Here is a 22,808-nt window from a genome sequence, read left to right on the forward strand (position 1 = left end):
ACTTCATCACCACCTCAGAGATGCTGTGTTCCATCACTCATGTGCCAACTATAACACCATGTTCAACTCATTTAAATCTTGATAACTTGCCATTGTAGCAGCAGTAACCGATCCAACAACTGTGCCGCACACTTGTTGTCTTACATAGGCTTTGCCGACTGCAGCTCCGTATTCTGCCTGTTTACATATCTCTGTACTTGACTATACATGCCTATACCAGTTTTTTTGCCACTTCAGCGTGTATAGTGTTTGTATTCCACTAAAAAAAAACCGGATCTGCCATAAATAGGATTAGACAGGACACGTATTTTATTACAGTGGAACAGAAGAGAGACGAAATTAAACAGTAGGCTATATTGTAAACAAAAAAAATGGGAAACGATATTACATTCACACATTCTTCTAAATGACACCAAAAATGAACTTGGGAAAGACCAAATTAACTAAAAATAAAATTAAGTACACTTCCTGACAAAAAAGTGAAGCACCTGGAAGACATGGTAGGATGTCAATGTAAACTTCCTACATGTGAACAATGTCAGTGGATGTATAAATGATTAAGGTTGCAATTCTCTGTGATAGGTAGGTAGAATGACCACCAGAGTGCATTAGTGTTGTTCAATCTTAGTGTTGTTACCAGGCCTGGTGGAGTATATAAGGGGTGTGAGTAGAATCAGATGTTGAATGATCACAGTGAAGGACACGGAGTTGCCACACACTCGTGTTGAGATAACTCAGGACCTGACCGGGTTTAAAAGGGGCCTCATTATGGGTCTCTATTTGGCTGGCTGGTCGAATTGTGCAATATCTAGGTTTGTGGGGCATTCAGATGGGGCAGTGGACTGCATGGGAACGTGAGGGGAGGTATACTCACTGTGAAGGCTGCAGTCAAGCCTGTCTGACCACCACTAGTGAGGATATTTGTATTGTGCACCAATCACGTAGTAACTCTTTCACACCTGCACCTGGTGTCTGAGAAGAAGTAATGGACTCCTTGCAACAATTTGTGTCATCTTGTACCATTAGTCAGAGACTAGCAGCAGCCACACTAGGATATCACTGCCTTGTGTAGAATACCATTAACACCACAACGCAAGTTGCTACACTTCAAGTGGTGCTATGAGTGGAAATTATGGACAGCCAATGAATGGCATCGCATTGTGTACAGCAACGAATAGTGGTACTCTTCTGTGCCAGATGACCGTCACCGGTGAGTGTGGTGGCATCTGGGTAGAGTTATTATCTTTTGGAGAGGCACAGCAGTGTTACTCCCAGCATCATGGTATGGTTAGCTATCAGATATCACTCCGTATCATGGATGGTAGTGATTAAGGGAACTGTGATGGGACAACATTGCATCACCGACATCCTGCATCCTCGTATGTTACCTCTCATGCGACGGCATTGTGGTGCCATTTTTCAGTAGGTCAATGTTTCTCCATACGTGGCATGTGTGTCTGTGAACTGTCTGCATGGGGTTGAGCTGTCACCAATAGAACGTGTGAGACCAGCTCAGATGTCAATTCCATCCCAGTGCCAATATCCGGGATGTCAAGGACCCAGTACAACAGTTGTGGGCCAGCTTGCCTTAGGAGAGTATACAATGACTTTACAACACAATTCCTAACCAGATCAGTGTATGAACTCATGCCAGAGGGGCACAATGTCATACTGATAAGTGGGCTCATCCTTCTAAGCTCTTTGTCAGTTTGACTCAATTTTATAGACACTGAAATAACATCTCATATCCTCTCAACCCTTGATGTTTGATTTTGGTTACTCCTTCCCTTCTGTGTGCTTCACTTCTTTCATCAGGCAGTGTATATTTTATCAAACAATAATGAAATCATATGTAAAGTTAGAATTCTAAACCTCTTTCAAATGGCAAGTTATCATAGGCTCACAAGATGCGTAGTAAAAATAGGTCGAAACAACTGATCAGGCAGGAAGTCAAAATTGTGTATTATGAGAATTTTTTTAACAGTAGGGAGATACACCATATCAATCTATGAAAGAAATTCATCATTATTGGAAATGAAGATTATAAAAATGTAGACAGTTATTTAACAAAAGTTATTTCACAAATGGTAAGGATAGAAGTATGTCATTAAGATGAGTGCTGTCTCACTTTCACCCCAAGTCAGTGCAAGTTGGAAGTTTGTTCAGCTGGGCAATCTCTTTATGGTTTTCGGGTGGTTAATCCCAGTCATTTAGGCAATGGTGGACAGTGACATTTTATTCCAATGGGGGAGGGGGGAAGGAACATGATTTCAATAGAACACTAATATGTATATAGATTTAAGCATCTGTGTATCCATGCAAAGATGTAACCATAGTCATTCTGTTTAGATAAAACACCCTCAGGAGATTTGCACAAAAAAGGTGACTACATCAGACTCTGTATCTCAGAAATTTGTATCATCAATCTCAACTCTCTCCTAAGGAATTAGCTGTTCCTCATAAATTACCATATTCCACCACCACAAAAACAAATCTTATACTGAAATCAATGTCAAAAATTTAAACCAATATTAATCAAGTTATCATATAATTATTATATATCTAAGTGAAAAAAATAACTTGGACAACAGATCATTAACTTTGAAGCACACATGAAAATTCACATAAGTGTAAAATGTCCTGGTAGCTTGAAACTGTGTGCCAGACTAGGACCTGTACCTGAGATCTTTACCTTTTGTAGGCAAGTGCTCTACTGACTGTGCTACTCAAGCATGACTCGCAACTCATCCTCACAGCTTTACTTCCACCAGTACCTCATCTACTACCTTCACATTGTTTTAATCTGCCAAGAAGTTTGATATCAGCATGCAACTCTGTTGCAGAGTGATAAAAAAAATTGTTCTCTCCTCACTGTACTACATTAAAACACAGCAGACAAACCTGGAGCGACAATTTAAAATTAATGAACAAAACATAAAATAGGTTTGCAGAAACAGGACTACACAAGGGAGATTATCACTAACATTAGTTCTAGGTGTGAGACTTTGGTAGTATAAGCAACCTATGTCAGTTGGTGCAAGAGTGTATCAACATATGATTTTTAGTTGAGTGTATTAATAATTTGCAGTAAACTATTTTTGTTAAAAATATCATGGTGTAAATTCATAAAATGTACCACAGACGAGGGTGGAACAGGACATGCAAATAAGCCTCTTGTTCCAATTTTTAATACATAAAATGTGATGTAGTAAAGTGGAATTATAACAAATGTAGCCTTGAACTGTTCAAAAATACACACAATTTTGTGTGAGTGATCCATTATTTCCAGCACTTTAAAACTACTGCACAATCATATTACCAAAATAATAAACAGTTTTATAATTTGTAATTGAAAACTGTTAACAGTTAATTTTCTTACCAAAACCTAGGTAGTACAGTTGCAGGACAGCTGACAGCAGAGGGTCCATAGTATGCGCTACATGTGTATATGGAAAACTGCCTCTGCATGACTCGCTGCTTCATCTAACTGAAAACACACAACCTCTTTGCTTGTCAAACACAACTTCTGGACCTCGTGGAGAGTCAGACCCCCATACGAGTATGTATGGAACTTGTGCACTGCACATGTAATCATTAAATGGCTCCTGTTCAACAAGTTTGTTTGTGTGGCCATCCTCCGCAGCAAGCATATAAATACTTGTTTTGCAAATCAAACTGCCTTTTCCTTCTGCTAGTTATTTTATTAATCCCATAGCATTTCGTCTTCTCCTTTTCTAAGGCGTCATCAGTGGGATCTATGACGATACAGTTTTGTTAGTTATAGATTATCAAACAGTTCACTTCGCGATTTTTTGTAAAAATGTAATTACTTACGATTTGCTGATCTGCGTTTCCTCACACCTGGTCTGGAAGTCGCACTACCATTTTTATCACTGTTCTATATTCACATCCTGCTCACTTTATGAGTAGTTAACTTGGACTGAGTTTGATTCTTCAGAATGGGATTCTCTGCTCCATTTTGGTCTTTATGTGACTGAACTGCACTAACGCCATGATTGAAAGCAACTATTGCAAAAACCAGGGGTTTCCCTGGGAAATATGTGCTGAGGCAATGATCTTAACAAAGCATCTGTTTTAGCCCTATGAAAGCTTTGTCACACACTGCAGACCACATGATTGCCACACCTTTCTCTCACAATGTGTTTAATGATTTTGAAATCTGGACAACACTCACAATGGGATGATTGTTATAATTAACGTTTCACACTTGGACCTCTTTAAGATTTTGGGGGTGACATTTCATTGATTGCTTTGATATGCTACTGTGTGGGGAGTATTCTATTTTTGTTTATAACAAACCCTAGGTACGTGGGCTGATTCTTGAAAGAATTAGTACTTTTTGAGGTTGCACTTTGACCTTTTTCAGATTCTAAATATTGTGTTGAGTATTTCCACACCTAGTAGTAATGGAGTCAATATAATTACAACATAATTGAATAACACTGATTAATTGTTCTAGACACCAATGGAATGCAGGCTATACTGAAAAGTAGACATACATATTTGTAGAGACCAAGTCCAAATGAAGTGGTAAGCATTAGAAACTTTTGAGAGTCTTCTTCTAAATTTAACCATAGATAATAGTTTTTTGCTCCAACCATTGGAGAAGCCGCCTAAGAGTAAACAATTTTGTTAACGAGTCCCACAGATTTTCCTCAGCTTGGTAATGGATTTCTGATGATAGTGTGTTCAGTGATTCTCGTATGGTGAAGTCCAATGCCTTGAATGTTTACGCCCCAAATGTATTTTCTAGACTTGCTGCCTCAACAACCGGTAATATTATTTCTCAGAAACGTAATTTCTGAGCTCACCTGCTTCTGGAATTCTGTTACCACCATAGAACATAATTTCTCAGTTATTTGCTGGTAATGACTGTGATGCTAATGACAGATATGTATTCCAATTAAGCTATGATCCTGAGTTACCTATATCAACTTCATAAAACACCTTGCAATGACCTATTAGTTACACACCACCACAGCCGAGGTCACAAACGCATGCCTGTGTAGTGTCACTCAACGCGGAGCCTGTGGGAATCGTGGTGGTGGATGAAATTTTCACTGTCAATATTTGACGAACAAGGGGAGAAGAGGTGGTGGCATAAAGTTCCTGATCAACAATCTTTCCACCATTATCATGGATTAAATTCCAGACCCCTTCAGTGTCTCATGAAGTGAGGATACATGACACTGCTGACAGTGATCAATCCATTGGATGGCGATGTCAAGCTTGATGGCCCCCTTAGTGCTATTCTACAGGAGTAAGCTATGTTCCATCAACAGGTTTCACTCTCTCGCTTCTATCATCACCATACAACACAAACGTAATACCTCACTATACGTGCATCCACTACATTCACCTACACTCAGCAAATAAACACATGAAACAACTCTCATATATCCACAAGGAAAAGGGCCAATGTGCACGGGGGAAGAACACCCTTTCCGACAGACAGCAGAAGCTATCCTGTGGGATATCCCATCCAACATTGCCTTACGACATTCAATTTTTACCTGTCATTTGCTGTAATAACAGCTTTTGTGGAAAGCCTACAACTCAGTTCTACTAGGCTCTGACTCTGTTTACATGCTGACACTTCTGTGTCTTTACCTTTTTATCTATGCAAAAAATTTTGACGTATTTGTGTACTTCACATTGAAAACAAATTGTATTTGTAAATGTGGATATTTGGCACAAATTGAGGACAGGAGCATAATCTTGCCGCGTTCCTTTGTGAAGTGGGCTGAGAAGGAAGAATCGGACAACTTTCCTTTTATTGAATGCTGCCAGTTTGTAAACACCAAGTTTTCTTGCTGCTCATCACTCTAGTCTTGTGAACATAGCTGCCTCTTAATATGACGAAACTTTTCGGTATATTTGACTTTGCTGTGCCCATTGGCAGTCAGGGTTTACCCACATGACATGACAGTGTGTGCAGTGTGGATACTTCCTGTTCGCCAGAAGCTTTTCTGCAAAACTATAAGCTATCCTTAACACATCTGCTTGTGAAGAATCATGTTGACATAGCACTTATGATCTAACCTCTTTTTCCAGGACTGATCTAATCATTACATCCAAGATTAGAAATTCTGCATAGGATTGCTGGCCCTGCAGATTTTCCCACTGAAATTAGCAATGACAATTTAGTTTGAAATATCAGTAATCTATTATTGATATGATTTCTTGCATCTCCAATGATGGCCTACTTGTGTGTCTTCTGATGTTGGACAGTTTCTAAACTAAATGTTACTAAATAATTTTCTGACTTCAATTTTCAGCCAACACTTCACTCATATATGAAAATCACAGCTTATCCAGATTCTCTAGTGGGCACAAGTTTGTAAGCAATTTTTTGTGTTGTGGAAGAGAGAACTCTGCCAATTAATGTTCCCCAGCAAGAATAAATTAACTTGATTTACTCTCATAAACAGATGCAACAAAACAGTAATTTGGACGTAACCAAGTACTACTGGGCTCCAGACCATCAACAGTCACTGACATTGCACTGGTAGAGTTCTTACTTGAGTTGCTAGTCACAAAGCTGATGCCATATGTAACCATAATGGCTGCAGGAGGTGCAGTTGACAACTCGGAGTGCTTATGTTTTTGTCGGGCTGTTTCCTGCATCTTTCGTGATGGTGTAACCAGTGCCAAGAGGCGGCAGCCCCCAGTACACACATGTATTGCTTGGAGGTAGATCCTTGGTGAATGCAATACAATTGTATTGCTTTCTGGGTTGACCATGACAAAAATAATGCATGCTGCATGGAAGGACACTTTGCTTTGAAAGCTTGGAAGTATTGCTGCAGTCTCTGAAAATACAAGTTCGTAGAATCTTGTCACCAATTGTTGTGAAAGGCTTCTGTTCAGAAGAAACAGCAGTAACCATAAGAGAATTTATGAATAACAAGACAACCACAAGCACAAAAAGCAGTGCATACAATTAAGATTTGCAAAACTGCTGCAGTGTACTGGGTGTAACACGGACTGAACCATGACATCCAATCAGGTTCACTTCAATAGTAGTAGCCATAATCAAAAATCTGCCAGGTAGCATAGACACGAAGTACGTGCCAGTAAATGCAAGTATGTGTTAGAGCTTCACAAAGTGGACAGGCTTATCCTAGGTGTTTGCTTATTGATTGGCCCACATGATCCTGTCCAGCCAGAAGCACTGCGAGTGATAGGACCATAGATACCCCTGCTGATGTCTTTGTTGCTTTGACTTTGAGCCTGTCCCCTTTAGTGTTGACTGGTACAAAATGATTGGTGATGGTCAATATTTTCCAGTGTTACATTACTTCGTCTCGCTATTGTGAACAGGTGTGAGATGTGGTTATATTTGTTTTATTGTAGTTCCACATCTGTGGTGTCATGTGACTTATGAGAGTCATAAAAATTCTTGTTTCCTCTTTATTCTTATTTTATATTGCTTCATTTTTTGTTCATAGTGTTACATCAAGGATCATTTTATGTATTAATTTTATGTTCATTTTTTCTCGATATTAAGATTGTTTTTTATAGGCAATTCTTGTCATTACCAGCGTAGATACACAAAAAAGATACCACATTTTAGCCTTCAAACAGTAGCAGTTCTGCAAGGGAGCTTGTTCTGTTCACTCCGTTCAGCCAATATGTCACTACTACTTTGCAGTAACAGTTCTTCGAACTAGTGTGTGAGAGAGTAGGTTATCGAATGTAGAATGTTCTTGTCCACAAGAACCACCTAATTTCCTCAAAAGGTACTACTGACAGTCCTTGAGCTGCTATAACACATGAATATTATGACATCTGTTGTGACACTATTAAAGAGAATTCTAATTTAAACATTGATGTATTGTTATATAATAAAAAAGTGAAGAAAATTTTCATGCTACCTCTTGTTCTGCTCTCTGGTTTTACTGTTATTATTCAGTTTTTATTTCTGTTGTATCTCTTTAACAATTATGAAGATTTCAGTGAAAGCTAACTGTGCCTGAAGTTGACAGATACAAGGAAAAAAATTCATACATATGATGTTCAAAAACTAGTCATTATATTAAGAGAAAAAAAGTCTTTTGTTGTGACTTTATAGTTGGTTATACTGTGTACTTTTAGTTCATTTCTGTTTTAAGTAAACAGGGGTTTAAGAGAATGCTGAGGGGAAGGGAAAGTAAGAGAGATTTCATTCATGTTATGATCATGCAAGGAAGTTGCTGTTAAATGAATATGAGTGTTTTTTGTATTTTACAGATACATTTGCTGTTGACGCCAGTGTGTATATGGATCAAGATGGCAATTTGAAGAATGAAGGTTACAATTTTTTAGATGTTTCTTCAGATATAACTCATACCCATAATGGTTCTGAAGACCTTGTGAATAGTTCTGTGAAGTCTGTGCCAGATTTATGTTCCTCTGAAAAAATAAAAAATATCCAAAGACCAAGCAGTACAGATGTGCTCCTGAGTGATATGTCTGGTGATGGTGTTGCTGATTTTGATGAGAACTCTACAAAACCAGAATACATTACTATAATGATTGTAAAAGGTGCTATGGGGTTTGGTTTTACAATTGCAGATAGTGCATATGGTCAGAAAGTGAAAAAGATTCTCGATAGGCAAAGATGTAAAAATCTTATGGAAGGGGATATCTTAGTGGATATTAATGGTATTAATCTTCGCAACATGAGCCACGGAGAAGTGGTGCAGGTTCTTAAAGACTGTGCTCGTAATCAAGAGGCAACAGTGACTGTGCAGAGAGGGGGACCTGGATCTCCAACAAAAAACAAGTCCAGGAAAAAAGATGATGCTGTAGGCAACAGGAAAAATGTATATAAAGACACGGTAGGAGGTATGTACCGTAGCAAGACTCCAACAGCTGAATTATACAGTACTCAGCAAAAAGAAGTTATTCCAAACAGACCAAAAACGCCTCTTGTTGACACAAGGAACCGCCCTAAGACTCCAACTGATAGAAGACCGTGGTCACCGTCAGAGACTGACGGAAGTGCTGTGGACCCAAGTGCCAACAATGTAGACGATTCCAGGTTTACAAATGAAAGGAAGTGTGATGAAAATGGTGTGGACTTATCCAGTTCAGTGCAAAGCCCATCATCTCCCCTCACACCTTATCTCCAGGAGAACTATAAAACTGCTTTCCCATATCCTGAACATTATGACCCACATCATGAAGCTGCTAGGAGTCCTTTAACAAACTTAAGTGATCACCTCATTTCAACAACACTACAGGAATCGGGATCAATTCGTCCTGGAGATTATTCTCGAAGTAGGAGTCCTGGGAATGAAATTGATGTTGATCAGATTCAGCAGAGAGAGGTGTGGGCTAAACTGCATGGACATTATGATTACAAAAACAGTGGGGATTCTTATTCAGAGAATTCACCTCACTCTCCAGGGGTATTTAGTTCTAGTGTCGGTGATGTACAGAATGACTGCTCGCCCTCTTCTGACTACTTGAGACATTATGTTTCACACCCATATTACAATGGGTACAGTGGAGGACAATATGATCAGGGATACAGTTATGGTTATGGGGAAGTGCAGACAACAAGTGCGTACCTTCAACACAAAGACTTTGCATATTCTCAGCAAATGTCTGGCTACAGTTCGCAGTCGCATCTGATACCTGGGACTTCCATACACCATCCAGCATTTTACACATCTGACCCTGCCAACAAGAGAAAGGAGAGCACCAGTTTCGAGCATGAACAGCCACATCCTAGCAATGTTACAAGGTAATTGACAATTAGTGTTTGTAATTAATGTTCTTGTTGTATTAAGTTCATAATGTTCCCAACAAAATGTCTGCACTCAAAAGTGTTGTTTCTTTGGTTTAAAAAGTAAAGTTAACTGCATACCATATAGGAAAGGCACTGAAAGCTGTATAGCCATGTAAATAAAAACTTGTAAATTGTATCTTATTTTTTACACTGTTGCTGTTGCTCTTACTGCTGCCGCTGGCACAAAGACTTTCAAGTTTTCAAATTCTGCTAATCCCTGTTCACTAACAAAGTCTCTCAGAAACAGATAACCGTAGCACAGAAGGTCTGTGGACCACCTCTGCTCAGCAAGGTACTGCCATTGTTTATTCACAATGTCCTATCTGCGCAACCAACTTGACGTTGCTTTCCTTCCCTGGGTCCTTTCACATTGTGTCAATCTAACGGTGGATGAAGAACAGCTGTTTGCAGTCTCAGAACTGACATTTCTTCCTGCAGTAGTTCCCACAGTGCTGTAATGAAGCACAGTGACTTAACTGATTATCTGGCAACATGTATCTACCAGCTTCTTGGTACTTTGACCTACAAGACTTAGTGTTAGGACACTAAGCCCAACCTAAACCCTTTCACCAAAATAGACCTCGTCCCTCACGACATAATCTTACTTAATGTAAAATGTTGTGTGTGTGTTTAATTTCTTAGTTATTTTTTAGTTTTCTAAATGACGTAACATAATTACAAGTACTATTATGATTTCCTTTACAGTGTATTTAATTTGTGGGCAGGGAATGTGCTTTTCTAGATATTGATAAATGTTAATTACAGCAGTATTCATTACTGAAAGGTGAATATTACCATGTGGGAGATCCAGACAGTTTTTCCCTGGCCTTGTGTCTGCATATTAATTTATAGAGTATTCGTGGTTGGTTGGTTGGTTGTTTGGGGAAGCAGACCAGACAGCGAGGTCATCGGTCTCATCGAATTAGGGAAGGATGGGGAAGGAAGTCGGCAGTGCCCTTTCAGAGGAACCATCCCGGCATTTGCCTGGAGTGATTTAGGGAAATCACGGAAAACCTAAATCAGGATGGCCGGACGCGGGATTGAACCGTCATCCTCCCAAATGAGAGTCCAGTGTCTAACCACTGCGCCACCTCACTCGGTAGTATTCGTGGACTTGTCTTAGCATCTACATTCACTTTACCCAGAACATAGATGTAATTTTCAGTAAAATGTTGACATCTCTTGCTTTTTTCACATCTTTACATGTAGCTGCTTTTGAATGTATTCCTCACAACAACATTTTCTTGAACTGTATCATTAGCAGATTTGTTTTCATGACAAGTGTGGAGGTGCTTGCACATAGGTCAATAGAATGGCTGTAGCCACCTGTTTGACTGAGATTTGAGTTACAAAATATGGAAAAGATGACCATTTCTCCAGCTTACACTGTTTATGTAGATATTTAAAATTTATAGTGAAGACGAATATGCAGTGCCTATGTTATTCTGAATTATGATGCAAGCTGGTGACTATAGCCTTTATGAAAAACATTAAATGTATTCGCAATTGCGAATATGAAAAACCCTCAGCTGTAGAATGGAATGATGACATGTCCAAAGGAACTTTGTATCCTAATTGAGAATAACACAGGCACTGAAATATTGTATTTATCTGCTGCACAGGTTAAGTGACTTTCAAGTAAAATGTCTCGCCTGTATGGGAATATACACAATGAATGTACGAGTACAGGTTGTAGACGCATGATTGACAACATACAAAAATTTGGATCTGGCCACGAGTCATGCATGGATAGCGAAATAGTAAGGCCACCAGTCACAATAAGCGGGAAATCCGGGTTCAAGTCCCGGTCCGGTATGAATTTTCTTTGGCGTCATTCTATTCTACAGCTGACATTTGTTCATTTTGCAACTACGAATACATTTAATTTATTTGAAGAGGAAGATTATGAATGTTAAAATAATTATATTATTTATGTATCTTTGGTGTGTATATCTTGCCAAACTCAGTGTTGTGTTTTCAGAATTATTTTAAATTTTTAAAGAAAGCAAATACAGTTCCTGGACTTGTTTAAGTGTTTCATATGTTTTATACATTTTTCACTAAAATTTTGCAAAATTGCATTAGACAGTAAACATAAATGCATTGTTACATTCAAAGACCACATGTGCTGTTATTAGGATAATTTTCTTTATTTTCTTCTTTAGATACCCAAGAGACTTAAGATGGGTAGGTTTAGGACAAGGAGTTCGAATCTATCCAGCTGGTCCAGATATGGAATGGGTGGAAACACTGGTGACTTTAGTTCGCCAAGAAACTGGTTTTGGATTCAGAATTGTTGGTGGTACAGAAGAAGGCTCTCAGGTATAAATATATAGTGTAATGTGCAACAATTAAGCAAGTTGGCTGCTTTGTAGTAACATGTAACACGCTATAGCACCCTATTAGTTATTTTTGTGTTGTGTGGATAATTTTAACTACCTGATATGGAATGAATCAGTTTTACACTTATAGCACATGTTCTTAAAGGAATATGTAGCAACATACTGACCATTTCCATGGTTTCTTAAGCGACTAAGTGACCACGAAGTCTTTTGTATCACTGCTAGGTGGTCAAAGATTTTTATGGCCAAGTACCTTACTCCTTCCTATGCCACACAAAGGCTGGGTGATTGATAGTGTAAATCATCTCTTCAACTAGAATTATATTTATGAATGCTACTGTTTTCAAACTGTGATTGATTGTTGACAGAAAACTTAATAAGGGAGTAAATATAAAGTGGATTTTATCCATAGTGGATGATGTCGAACTCTGTAGCTGTTCCTTTATAATGTGTGGAAAAATTTCCACTACCAGTCTAAATAAAAGATTATTTATTTGTCACATGACCGGTTTTGGGCTTGTGCCCATCCTCAGGTGTTTATACATTCATGTATGTGTTTATATTGCTGGAGATCAATAAAGGTGAAGCATTATTATTATAATTTTGACAGTTTTTCCATTTAGTTGCAGATTTGTTATCGTATTCACATCCATGTTCCAGTTTTATAAAATTTAGCAGCATATTTCACTGTTGCAATGTGCACTCATGATATACACTGTGTTTATATGCAGTGTATGTCACGAGTGCAGGTCGCAGGAGTGAAATATGCTGCTAAATTTTATAAAACTGGAACATGAATGTGAATTTGGTAACAAATCTGCAACTAAATGGAAAAACTGTCAAAATTATAACAATAATGCTTCACCTTTATTGATCTCCAGCAATATAAACACGTACATGAATGTATAAACACCTGAGGATGGGCACAAGCCCGAAACCCGTCATGTGACGAATAAATAATCTTTTATTTAGACTGGTAGTGGAAATTTTTCTAGACCCTAGGGAATAAATGTTCTGTGAGGCTATTGCCTGTATGCCCAACTGTCCAAAGAGCTATGTTCTAGAGGTTTTAGAGTGGACACTACACATTATTTTTATTGCATGCTTCTGTGCAAGAAATACTCTCTCCCCAATGACAAGCTACTCCAGAATATGATGCCATAAGACATTAGTGAATGAAAATAGGAAAAGTAAATCAACTATTTTACATTTTCGTCTACAAAATCTGATACTATCCATAACACAAAACGTGCAGAGCTAAAACATTTACAATGATCTGTAACATGTGACTCTCAGTTCGGTTTTTATCAATATAAACCCATAATAATTCAGAATATTGTGTTTCATTTATTGATTTACCCTCATGCTTTATTTATAATGGTGTGGTCAGGCCTTGTTCAGTACTGAATTACATGTTCTATGTTTTAATTAAATTCCGTGACAGTCAATTTGCAGAGAACCAGTTATTCATTTTTGAAACAATATTATTTAGATTTTCAATGTTAGGTTAGGTTAGGTTAGGTTAGGTTAGGTTAGGTTAGTGTTTAACGTCCCGTCGACAATGAGGTCATTAGAGATGGAGCGCAAGCTCGGGGTAGGGAAGGATTGGGAAGGAAATTGGCCGTGCCCTTTCAAAGGAACCATCCCGGCATTTGCCTGAAACGATTTAGGGAAATCACGGAAAACCTAAATCAGGATGACTGGAGATGGGATTGAACCGTCGTCCTCCCGAATGCGAGTCCAGTGTGCTATAGATTTTCAAGTGTTGAAACTACTGTTTTAGGCTTCATTATAATACTTACATTATCAGCAAAGAGAACTGTTTCTGCATCTTGGATACACAATGGTGGATGATTTATTATAATAAGAACCAGAGTTGACCCTAATCAATCCCTAGGCTAAACCGGTACTGCTTATTCCCCATTTGAAGATGGATGTTTCATTGTGTGAATTCTTTGAGTTTCTTAATGTAGCACTCTGCATCAGTTTAGTCAGACATGATTAAAACCTGTTACTAACAAGATCTTTTAAGAACATCTGTAGGTGAATACTGTGAACTGCACGGTCTGGTACTTTTGACAAGTTTCAGAAGACACCAGTTGACAATATTTTTTCATTCAGATTTTGTGTAATCTGGTATGTGACTTGAAAAATAGCATGTTCTGTGAAGAGACGCTTTTGAAATCCAAAGTGAGACTGACTAAGCATTTTATTTTGAGAAAGGTTTGTTACAGTTCTTGCATACATAGTTTTTTCAGTACTTTTGAGAAGGAGATAAGTAGGGAAATTGGTCAGTAATTATTAACATCTGTCTTACTACCTTCTGTGTAAAGAGGTTTGACAATTGTATTGTTCAGTATGTCTGCAAATATCTGGCATGTTTATGGCGGACCCTACTGTGGCATCTGTTGTGAGTAGTATGGCCTGTCATATGATATCGTTGCCCACCATTGAATTTCTGAATGACTGCTGCACTTCCGTCTGTCTGATGTTACGGTCCACACATAGAAGGTATATTCTGATTAAAATTACTTTGTGATTGACAGATGGCAGCAGAGGTGGGGCACACTTGCTGTCTTGTACACAACATGCCACATGCCCATGTGGTCAATAACTGAGTGCACACCAAAAAAGAAACAAGTTGCCTTCTTACCAACTGTTGCTTATGTCTTTCTACCGGATTGTTATGATTAAAGTGCAACTACTCACAGTGGTCCAGTGTGGGCTGTGATTAACGTATGGCAGGATAACTTGTTAGATATTGTAATGTGTTAATGTGTAAGTAATTTAAGCTCAAAAAAATTAGTTCCAATTTTGGCCACCAGGTGCAAATCTGGTGCTGTGAATCCAAGAAAGACATATATATAAATGTTTCCATGTGTAATGGATTAGGAACAGAACATAGGCAGAAATGGTCAAACAAGTGGGAAGGGCATAATGATTTTATTATAAACCACTGCTTACACAGTTTGTTCAATATGAACTCTGGAGATGTTGACGAGATGCTGTACAGCACCAGATTTGCACCTGGTGGCCAAAATTGGAACTTATTTTTTCGGGGGTGGTGGTAAGTTCCTATGGGACAAAACTGTTTTCCAGGGTAAATTGGTTTGCAGTAATACATTAGCATATCTACCAAGTTTCGCTGCCATATGATAATTACAGTCCACCTCCGTGAGTAGCTGTACTTAACTTATAACCTCTCGGTGGATAGCAGGAAGGGCAGTAGTGGAAACCACTGCTTCTGTAGGTACAGCGATGCACTACGATACTGTAACCATAGTCGAGTTACTGCAATAAGATGAGTATTCAGCCACACACTTGTTGCAAAGCAACAAATTATATAAAAAGCAGAGAAAATTTTAAGAGCTGAACACAATTGAATGTTTGGTAACATGCCATACTACTAACGGATGCACTCTAGTTATACCTGAATTGCTTTCACTATCTTCTGTGTAGTCGTTACAGCTACTGTCAGAATTTAATGAAGTAATGAGTTGTTCTATGTTACTTTCCATGACACATTCATTATCCCATGCTTTCATTATTACTTTTTTCGTCTCTCTCACAACATTAAGCCAATCTGATGACAAAGTTTGGTTTGTAACATCCTTTGTCAATCTTTCCACTTTTACCAGCACCCATTTTTTGTTGGTCCTTGCTACGTTACCCTTAAGTTGAGCCCATATGAGTTTAATGGAATTGAAATGGCAGTGATATGATGTAAAGGGGTTTATTCTGAGCCACAATGTTCATTAATTCACCCTTTCTACTGTCGTCTGGTATGGTAATGTTTTTGTTTGCCCTCCCCCAAGGATAGTTAAATGATGACTATTACTGAAGGGTTGCTCAAGTTGTTTTTTATGGTTCTTTGATGTCAAAAGGAAGTACAGAAAATTTTACAGATTCCAGTTCTGTATGTATTTAGTACGATACAAATCTTCATGCATTCTAATGCATCGATCAATGACTAAAACTTAGGAATTATGATTTATGTAAATTCCCAACTTTTTGCATTCATGGGTGTAAAAATAAAATAACAAAACATTTTAGTACAATGATAAAAGTACTGTACTAACTAAAATAAATGCTATTAATTTTATGACCACATAACAATGAGAACATTGTTTTCATAGCAAAAAATAACAGTAAGCTTAAAATAAGGTTGACTGTGTCTTTGAACTCAAAACATTTCCATTGATAGACCAGTCCTTTGCTTTTATAATAATGTGTCAAATAGACAATTTTGTTTCGTTTAATCTTGTTAAAGTACACTTAAGCTGTAATGTCAACTTAGATTTTGAATGTGACTGATGTTATAAATAGCATAAGAAATAGAAACACGAAACATGAATTCAGCGTAGTGTACAGGGACAACTTTGATGTGGTGTGCAGTGGTGTACAGTGAGTATAAAAACTGTATTTACTCCACAGTGCAGTGAGATATGGCTCTCCTTCCACTGTTGAAAACAATTTCAGTTTGATGACTGCATTACATATATAGTAATATATGACCTAAAAATATACTGAATGTAAAGCAACCACATTTCTTACTGCAACCTCTCCTACTTAAGTGCTGCAGGTTTCTTAATTTCAAAACATCATAACAACTATGTCCACTAAAGTTACAATGTCAGACTATAAGGTGCGAAAGAATCCAATGTTATAACCAAATAGTTTATGCATGTTCATGTAATAAAGTTTTGTTGACCTGACATCATGCTTTTCAATGTTTTGTGCAGAAACTAAAACTTTACCAATGACTAACCTCAGCAGCAGACATACTTTTGCCTTATCTGCATAAAAATATTTTTATAGTGGCACAACATGAATATCACTGCATACTGGGCACTGCTTCCCCACACCTCTCACCCTTGCTGCCAGCCATACTTTGCCTTCTCCCAAACTTGCAAGCACGTCCACATCACCTGGAAAGGCTTGTGCAGACAGAGGAGGCAAAACAGCAAGCACCTGGAACTTGAGAAACAGCTGCGATTGGCTGATGCCTGGCCCCAACCACTCAGCTCACCGAAATGTCACTCGCAAAGTAATTTTAGTTCCAAAACTGCCCAGGTTGACTATTGGTGACCTGATCATGAAATGGAAATGTGAAGGAACAGCCACACCCAAACTAAGACCAATCAGACCTCATGTACTTACAGACAGAAGCTGTTGAGCATGTGGAGGATGGTTGTAAAAATTCACGTGAAATCAGCTGCAGTAATCACTCATAAGTTCCAAAGTGCTACCAGCAGTCCAGCTAGCACATTGACTGTGTGTAGGATGTTAAAAAGAATGAGTTACAGTGGCCAAGCATCTCGTCATAAACCACACATTTCTGTATGCTAAGCGACATTTGAGGTGGTGTAAAGAGCAACACCACTGGACAGTGGATGACTGGAAATGAGTAATTTGGAGTGATGAATCACTCTATACCCTCTGGCAATCCGATGGAAAGGTTTGGATTTTCCAGATGGCTACAGAATGTTACTTGACATCATGTGTAGTGCCAACAGTGAAATAGGGAATGAAATATGGAAGGGGTGGTGTTACAGTAAGGGGATGTTTTTTGTGATTAGTGTGTGGTCCTCCTATTGAAATTAAGAGAACACTAAGTATGCAAGAATATAAACACATTTTACAGTGTTTTGTACTGTACACAGTAGAGGAACAGTTTGGAGATGATTATTGATTATATCAGTATGACAGTGCACCTGTCATAACAGCAGCAGTTATGAGGCAATGCTCTGTGAGCAATAATGTTCCTGAAATATACTGACCTGCCCAGAGTAAAACAGACAGCAAAATAAAATTTGAAAAAAAAAAAGTGAAAAATTTTCTCTTTGACAATTCCTTCTATTCTGTTGAAGAATTTCTATTATTATAATGTGTAAAAAGTGGTGGGCAGAAATTACTTATTCACATCTGTATATATTTTTTAAAAATGAAAAAAAAATCCTTATAAATGTTCAGCATGTAGCCATGTTTACAATTTATGGGGAAGGCAGCTGCAAATGGCAGAGTTGTTTTGGGGATACGCAGGAGAATACCTTCACAGGGTGGGTAAAGCTTGTGATGTTATCGTGCAAATGATCAATGGAACATGAAACTATCAAACATCAAAGCAATGAGCTTGGTCAGATGCTCTTCAATGTATGTGCAAAAGTTTTTATATAGAGGAATTTTAGTTATACCCTCCCAGCAATTCATCATATTCTTAAATTTTAAGTTAAAGTTGCAGTTATCTCTATTTCTGAATTGATTGAATGTTAGTAACTCATGTGGCAGGCTGCATTCTTAATACTAGTAAGGCCTCTGAGGAGTTTGTTACTTCTTTAGGTTTTTTTACTTTAAAAATAATACGAATGATAAAAAATAGTTCCTGAAGACTGAAAGTGAAAGGTATCATTACATCTTAATAACAGTTTGTCAATGAAAAATATTAGATTGAATTCTGATATTTGTGTTGATTAGAAATGTGTTAAATTCTGTATATTAGTAATTGCAAGAGTTTTTGACAATTTTGCAGGTGTCTATAGGCCACATAGTTCCTGGTGGTGCAGCTGATCTTGACGGACGGCTGTGTACTGGAGATGAGATAGTGAGTGTCGATTCACAGTCTGTGTTGAGTACATCACATCATCATGTTGTACAGCTTATGGGGAAGGCAGCTGCAAATGGCAGAGTTGTTTTGGGGATACGCAGGAGAATACCTTCACAAGGTGGGTAAAGCTTGCAGTAAGGATGTTAAAACTGGTACCGAGTCAAAGGTTCAATTTTACTTAACTGCCCTGTTTGTGGGGAGGCAAACAGCATTGTCATTCATGCACAGTGTTGCCAGTCTGATGTTATCGTGCAAATGATCAATGGAACATGAAACTATCAAACATCAAAGCAATGAGCACTGTTTTTATAACATGGGAAAGAACTCAGTTTCGTTAAAGCAGACCTGTTCCAGAGGTGGCTAGATGAGTACAAGTGCTCATTGTCACTTGCTGCTTGGGTAGTGAGCACTCGTGGTGTAATGCACTGGTCAACTGTCACTATGTAGTGCAGGGGAAGTGCAAACTGTGTACTGAATGAAATTTTCACTCTGCAGTGGAGTGTGCACTGATATGAAACTTCCTGGCAGATTAAAATTGTATGCTGGACCGAGACTCGAACTCAGGACTTTTGTCTTTTGTGAGCATGTGCTCTCCAAGAGCACTTGCCCACAAAAGGTAAAAGTCCCAAGTTTGAGTCTCAGTCTGGCACACAGTTTTGATGTGCCAGGAAGTTTCAAACTGTCCCCTGTTTTCACAGGAATGATCATATGTTATGTCCGCCATAGCCTTAGCTAAATCTGGATTGTGATTGGGTTAGGAACTTCGTGAAGGTCAATGCAGGATGGCTAGCTACAGTTATAACTTAAAGACCTACAATATGACAGGAAGTTGCATGATAAATTCCATAATAAAACGTGTCCTGTAGCCTTGTATAAATATTTTACTCTCATAAATTTCTATGACTTAGTCTGCAGCTACAGTCATGTCGATGTTTGGACATACATACTTGTGCAAGCAACTTTTTTCAACAATGAAGAGAACGAAATCTACCCACAGAAGCTTACTCATAGGCAACAACTTAAAAGCTCATCTTTGAATTAGCAGTACTCAGAAAGTGGTACCAGATACTAATGCTTTAGTGCAAAGCAAAATAAGTAGAATTCATTGACATGCAGTGTTTTTATATTTAACATGCGAGTAAAATAGTCACACGAGTTGAAGTCAATTTAAACTTTGTCTAAAAATTATGTTCATGCTAAGGCTGCATCAGTCGTACAAAGTATCATGTCTTTTACTTAGTTCCCCCATGTTCTTTGGCTCATCAATTAAAAGAAATGTAAGTTTCATTCCATTGTCATTTCTCATCAATGCAACAGTCTTAGGCAATCAATTTGCCACAAAGGTCATTAATTAGCCACAGTACAGCAATACATTTCTATTCAACCAACATTAGCAGTCCTAGAGTAGATATTTTGAAAAGAGTTTCTCATGTTGAGCTGCCTTGTTCCGATTCCTTTTCCCCTCCTCTCCCCTGCCCTTCCACTACCATTACTCACTGTGAGCCAGCCAGTTACTCTCTCCCGAAGTGTGAGCGTGAGCCAGCTTGCACGGTCACATGGTGAACAGGCCTACTTTAAAGTACCTGTTCAAATTGTTGATTGCCATAATCGCAACAAACTGTTGGGTGACACATCATGGGCTGACACAGTAGATTGGTGTACCACTTGTTGCAGTCCTAAAAACTACCTTCATGTGAGTGCTGACTTTAGGCCCATAACCTAAAATCTTAACATGGTCACAGAAGTAGCAATCCACTGGTATTGTATCAGGTGACTGAGCTGTCCATGGAACAGGACCATATCAACCAATCAGTTGTTACCCAAATTATACATCAAAGTAGTCTCTTACATCACATCCATAATTTTGAAGCCACATTAAGATGCGAATAATCAATGTTTACATCACTGAGCTGTGTGTAAGGACTGCATTTACTGCCACTGGTGGCATCCTAAACCCTAATTACCCTTCATTCACAAACCATTGTTTACTAAATGAAAGATTTCCCCATGAATGTGCATTGTGTTCGATATTAAACCCAACAGGAGTTTTAACAGGAGTTTCATCGTGGACTACATGTCTATTTCCACCTAGAAGTGTAAGTTGCTGTTGTCACCGTGTGTGTGTGTGTGTGTGTGTGTGTGTGTGTGTGTGTGTGTGTGTGTTGTCATCAAAAAAGTAACAAAAATGTGAACAGAAAGTCTTGATTTTTGAAGTAAAGTCTGCTTTTCAAAGTTTTTAATTTTTTCACCCCTTCAGTGTGACTGGAAGCTGTTACAATCTTCAAGCAAATCTCTTTTGACACATGCTTCAATAGAGTAGAATCTCCAAAAATTTTTCTACTTCTAAGAATGAATTACTAGAATGTCAATATTTTTAAACAGCTGACTGAATTATGTACTAAATTTAAATTAAAAAATATTTTGCTGTGAGCTGTGCTGTATGTAATGTTAGAGTAGCAGTTAATGTTGCTGGGTGCTGTACTGTGGGTACCTAGTTCAAATCCAATCACTAGCAAATATTTCTTATTTAATATTTATCATTTCTGGAAGGTTCTCAAACTTCTTGTGTTTGTAATATTTGCATATTCTGGAATATTCAGTATTCTTATAAATAGCCGGACCCTCCATCCAGGAGGGTACAGACATGTCTGTACATTGGTGTCCATAATATAAATGCTGTCATTCCTAAGCTTTGTACTTCAGTGAAGACCCTGCTGTTGAATTTGAACTTGCTTGTGGTTATGATGGGAGAATATTTGTATACTACTGTACATATGCTATACACAAGTACATTTTTGAGAGTGGGAATATGCAGTGTAAGAAGCTTCAGAGTAGTCCATTGTTTTCCTTTTTGCGCAAAAACTAAAAATATAAGTCTTAGAGGATTTCCAAAGTGTGTACTTTAATTGTTCTTTAATATTAGATATTCATTTACTATGTATTCAGTATTGATAAATGGAGTTTCACACTCTAAAACAAACTGTAAATCATTGTAAATTTTAAAAACATGTTTCAAAGTTTTGTTATAAACAATTAATTTACACATCAGTAATGTCTGATGGATAAGTCCATGACTGTATGTTAAACTCTTAAAGTGGCAATAGCATTCCAAAAACAGTCACCTCTTAGTGACTGGTTATGAGGTGTTTTTGTCATTTTACCAAGTGAGGTTGCGGCGGCGCGGTTTCTTCTGTCCCTTTACGACGAACCTGCACCTACCTGTGAACATTGTCTCAGCAGATCATCAGTAGGGAAGCCGAATGAAACCTACTGTACTTTGACGTGAACCAGGCTGCAATTAAAGTCACTAATCTACGTTTCGGGAGAAAGTTTTCACACGAAATGAAAGGTTGGAAATTTTGTCCTTAATTAATATACTCTGAAACTTAGGTGAACAAGTATCACTGCCAAGCCCGTGCTAGTCTTAACACAGTCACTCACAATCCCTTTCACTCATGTTAGCAAGTTTATGGTATTGCATTTCCCGAAAACGTAATAGCTACAAAAATACGGATTGTTTTTGATTGAGAATGCTCGCCAAATATTAAGTCTGTCAGTACCTAATGCAGTCACAGTTTTTAGTCACCGACCTGCTCTATATGCCATGCAGAATTTGTCTTTTCTCATCACAAAATTCACTTAAAAATTCTGAAATTTCTATACACCCATTGGAATAATTATGCCGTCACTTTACAACACTTTTGATGTATGAAACACTGCTAGATCTGGCAGCTTATCATTTCCATTGGAACTACTACTACACACGTCCAAACTGTTTCATGGTTAGGCTCCGACTCTTCTCTAGAATACTTTAAGTCTTCTCTGCCAGCAAAGAAAGGCGCACGAAGAATATTGCTTTACCATTGGTCAGTTTACTCAACAGCCAATAGCAAAACAACATTCTCCCATGTCAGTCCACGCTTTTCATCAATAAGCATTCGCAAAATAGTAAACCTAATGACTGTGCTTTTTACCGACGTAATTACCTAATATGCTGAAGTTTTGTTTATCCATAAAGTTATTTACTGTTGTTATTTATGCCTGAATTAACTTTCCCTTTACC

The 22,808-nt window shown here is 38.1% G+C and overlaps 1 protein-coding gene across 2 annotated transcripts in view; it reads left to right on the top strand.

Annotated features, from left to right (window-relative positions):
- The window catches only part of LOC126470494 (membrane-associated guanylate kinase, WW and PDZ domain-containing protein 1), a 407,605-nt gene that overhangs the window by 321,560 nt on the left and 63,237 nt on the right, over nucleotides 1-22,808 (top strand). For both annotated transcript variants that reach the window (XM_050098366.1, XM_050098367.1), the window contains exons 9-11: nucleotides 8,254-9,754; nucleotides 11,965-12,121; nucleotides 18,671-18,863. In XM_050098366.1, the coding sequence (XP_049954323.1) occupies nucleotides 8,254-9,754; nucleotides 11,965-12,121; nucleotides 18,671-18,863 (1,851 nt within the window). The remainder of the gene's footprint in view (nucleotides 1-8,253; nucleotides 9,755-11,964; nucleotides 12,122-18,670; nucleotides 18,864-22,808) is intronic.

Source organism: Schistocerca serialis, chromosome 3 (genome assembly GCF_023864345.2).
Source record: "Schistocerca serialis cubense isolate TAMUIC-IGC-003099 chromosome 3, iqSchSeri2.2, whole genome shotgun sequence".
Taxonomy (NCBI): domain Eukaryota; kingdom Metazoa; phylum Arthropoda; class Insecta; order Orthoptera; family Acrididae; genus Schistocerca; species Schistocerca serialis.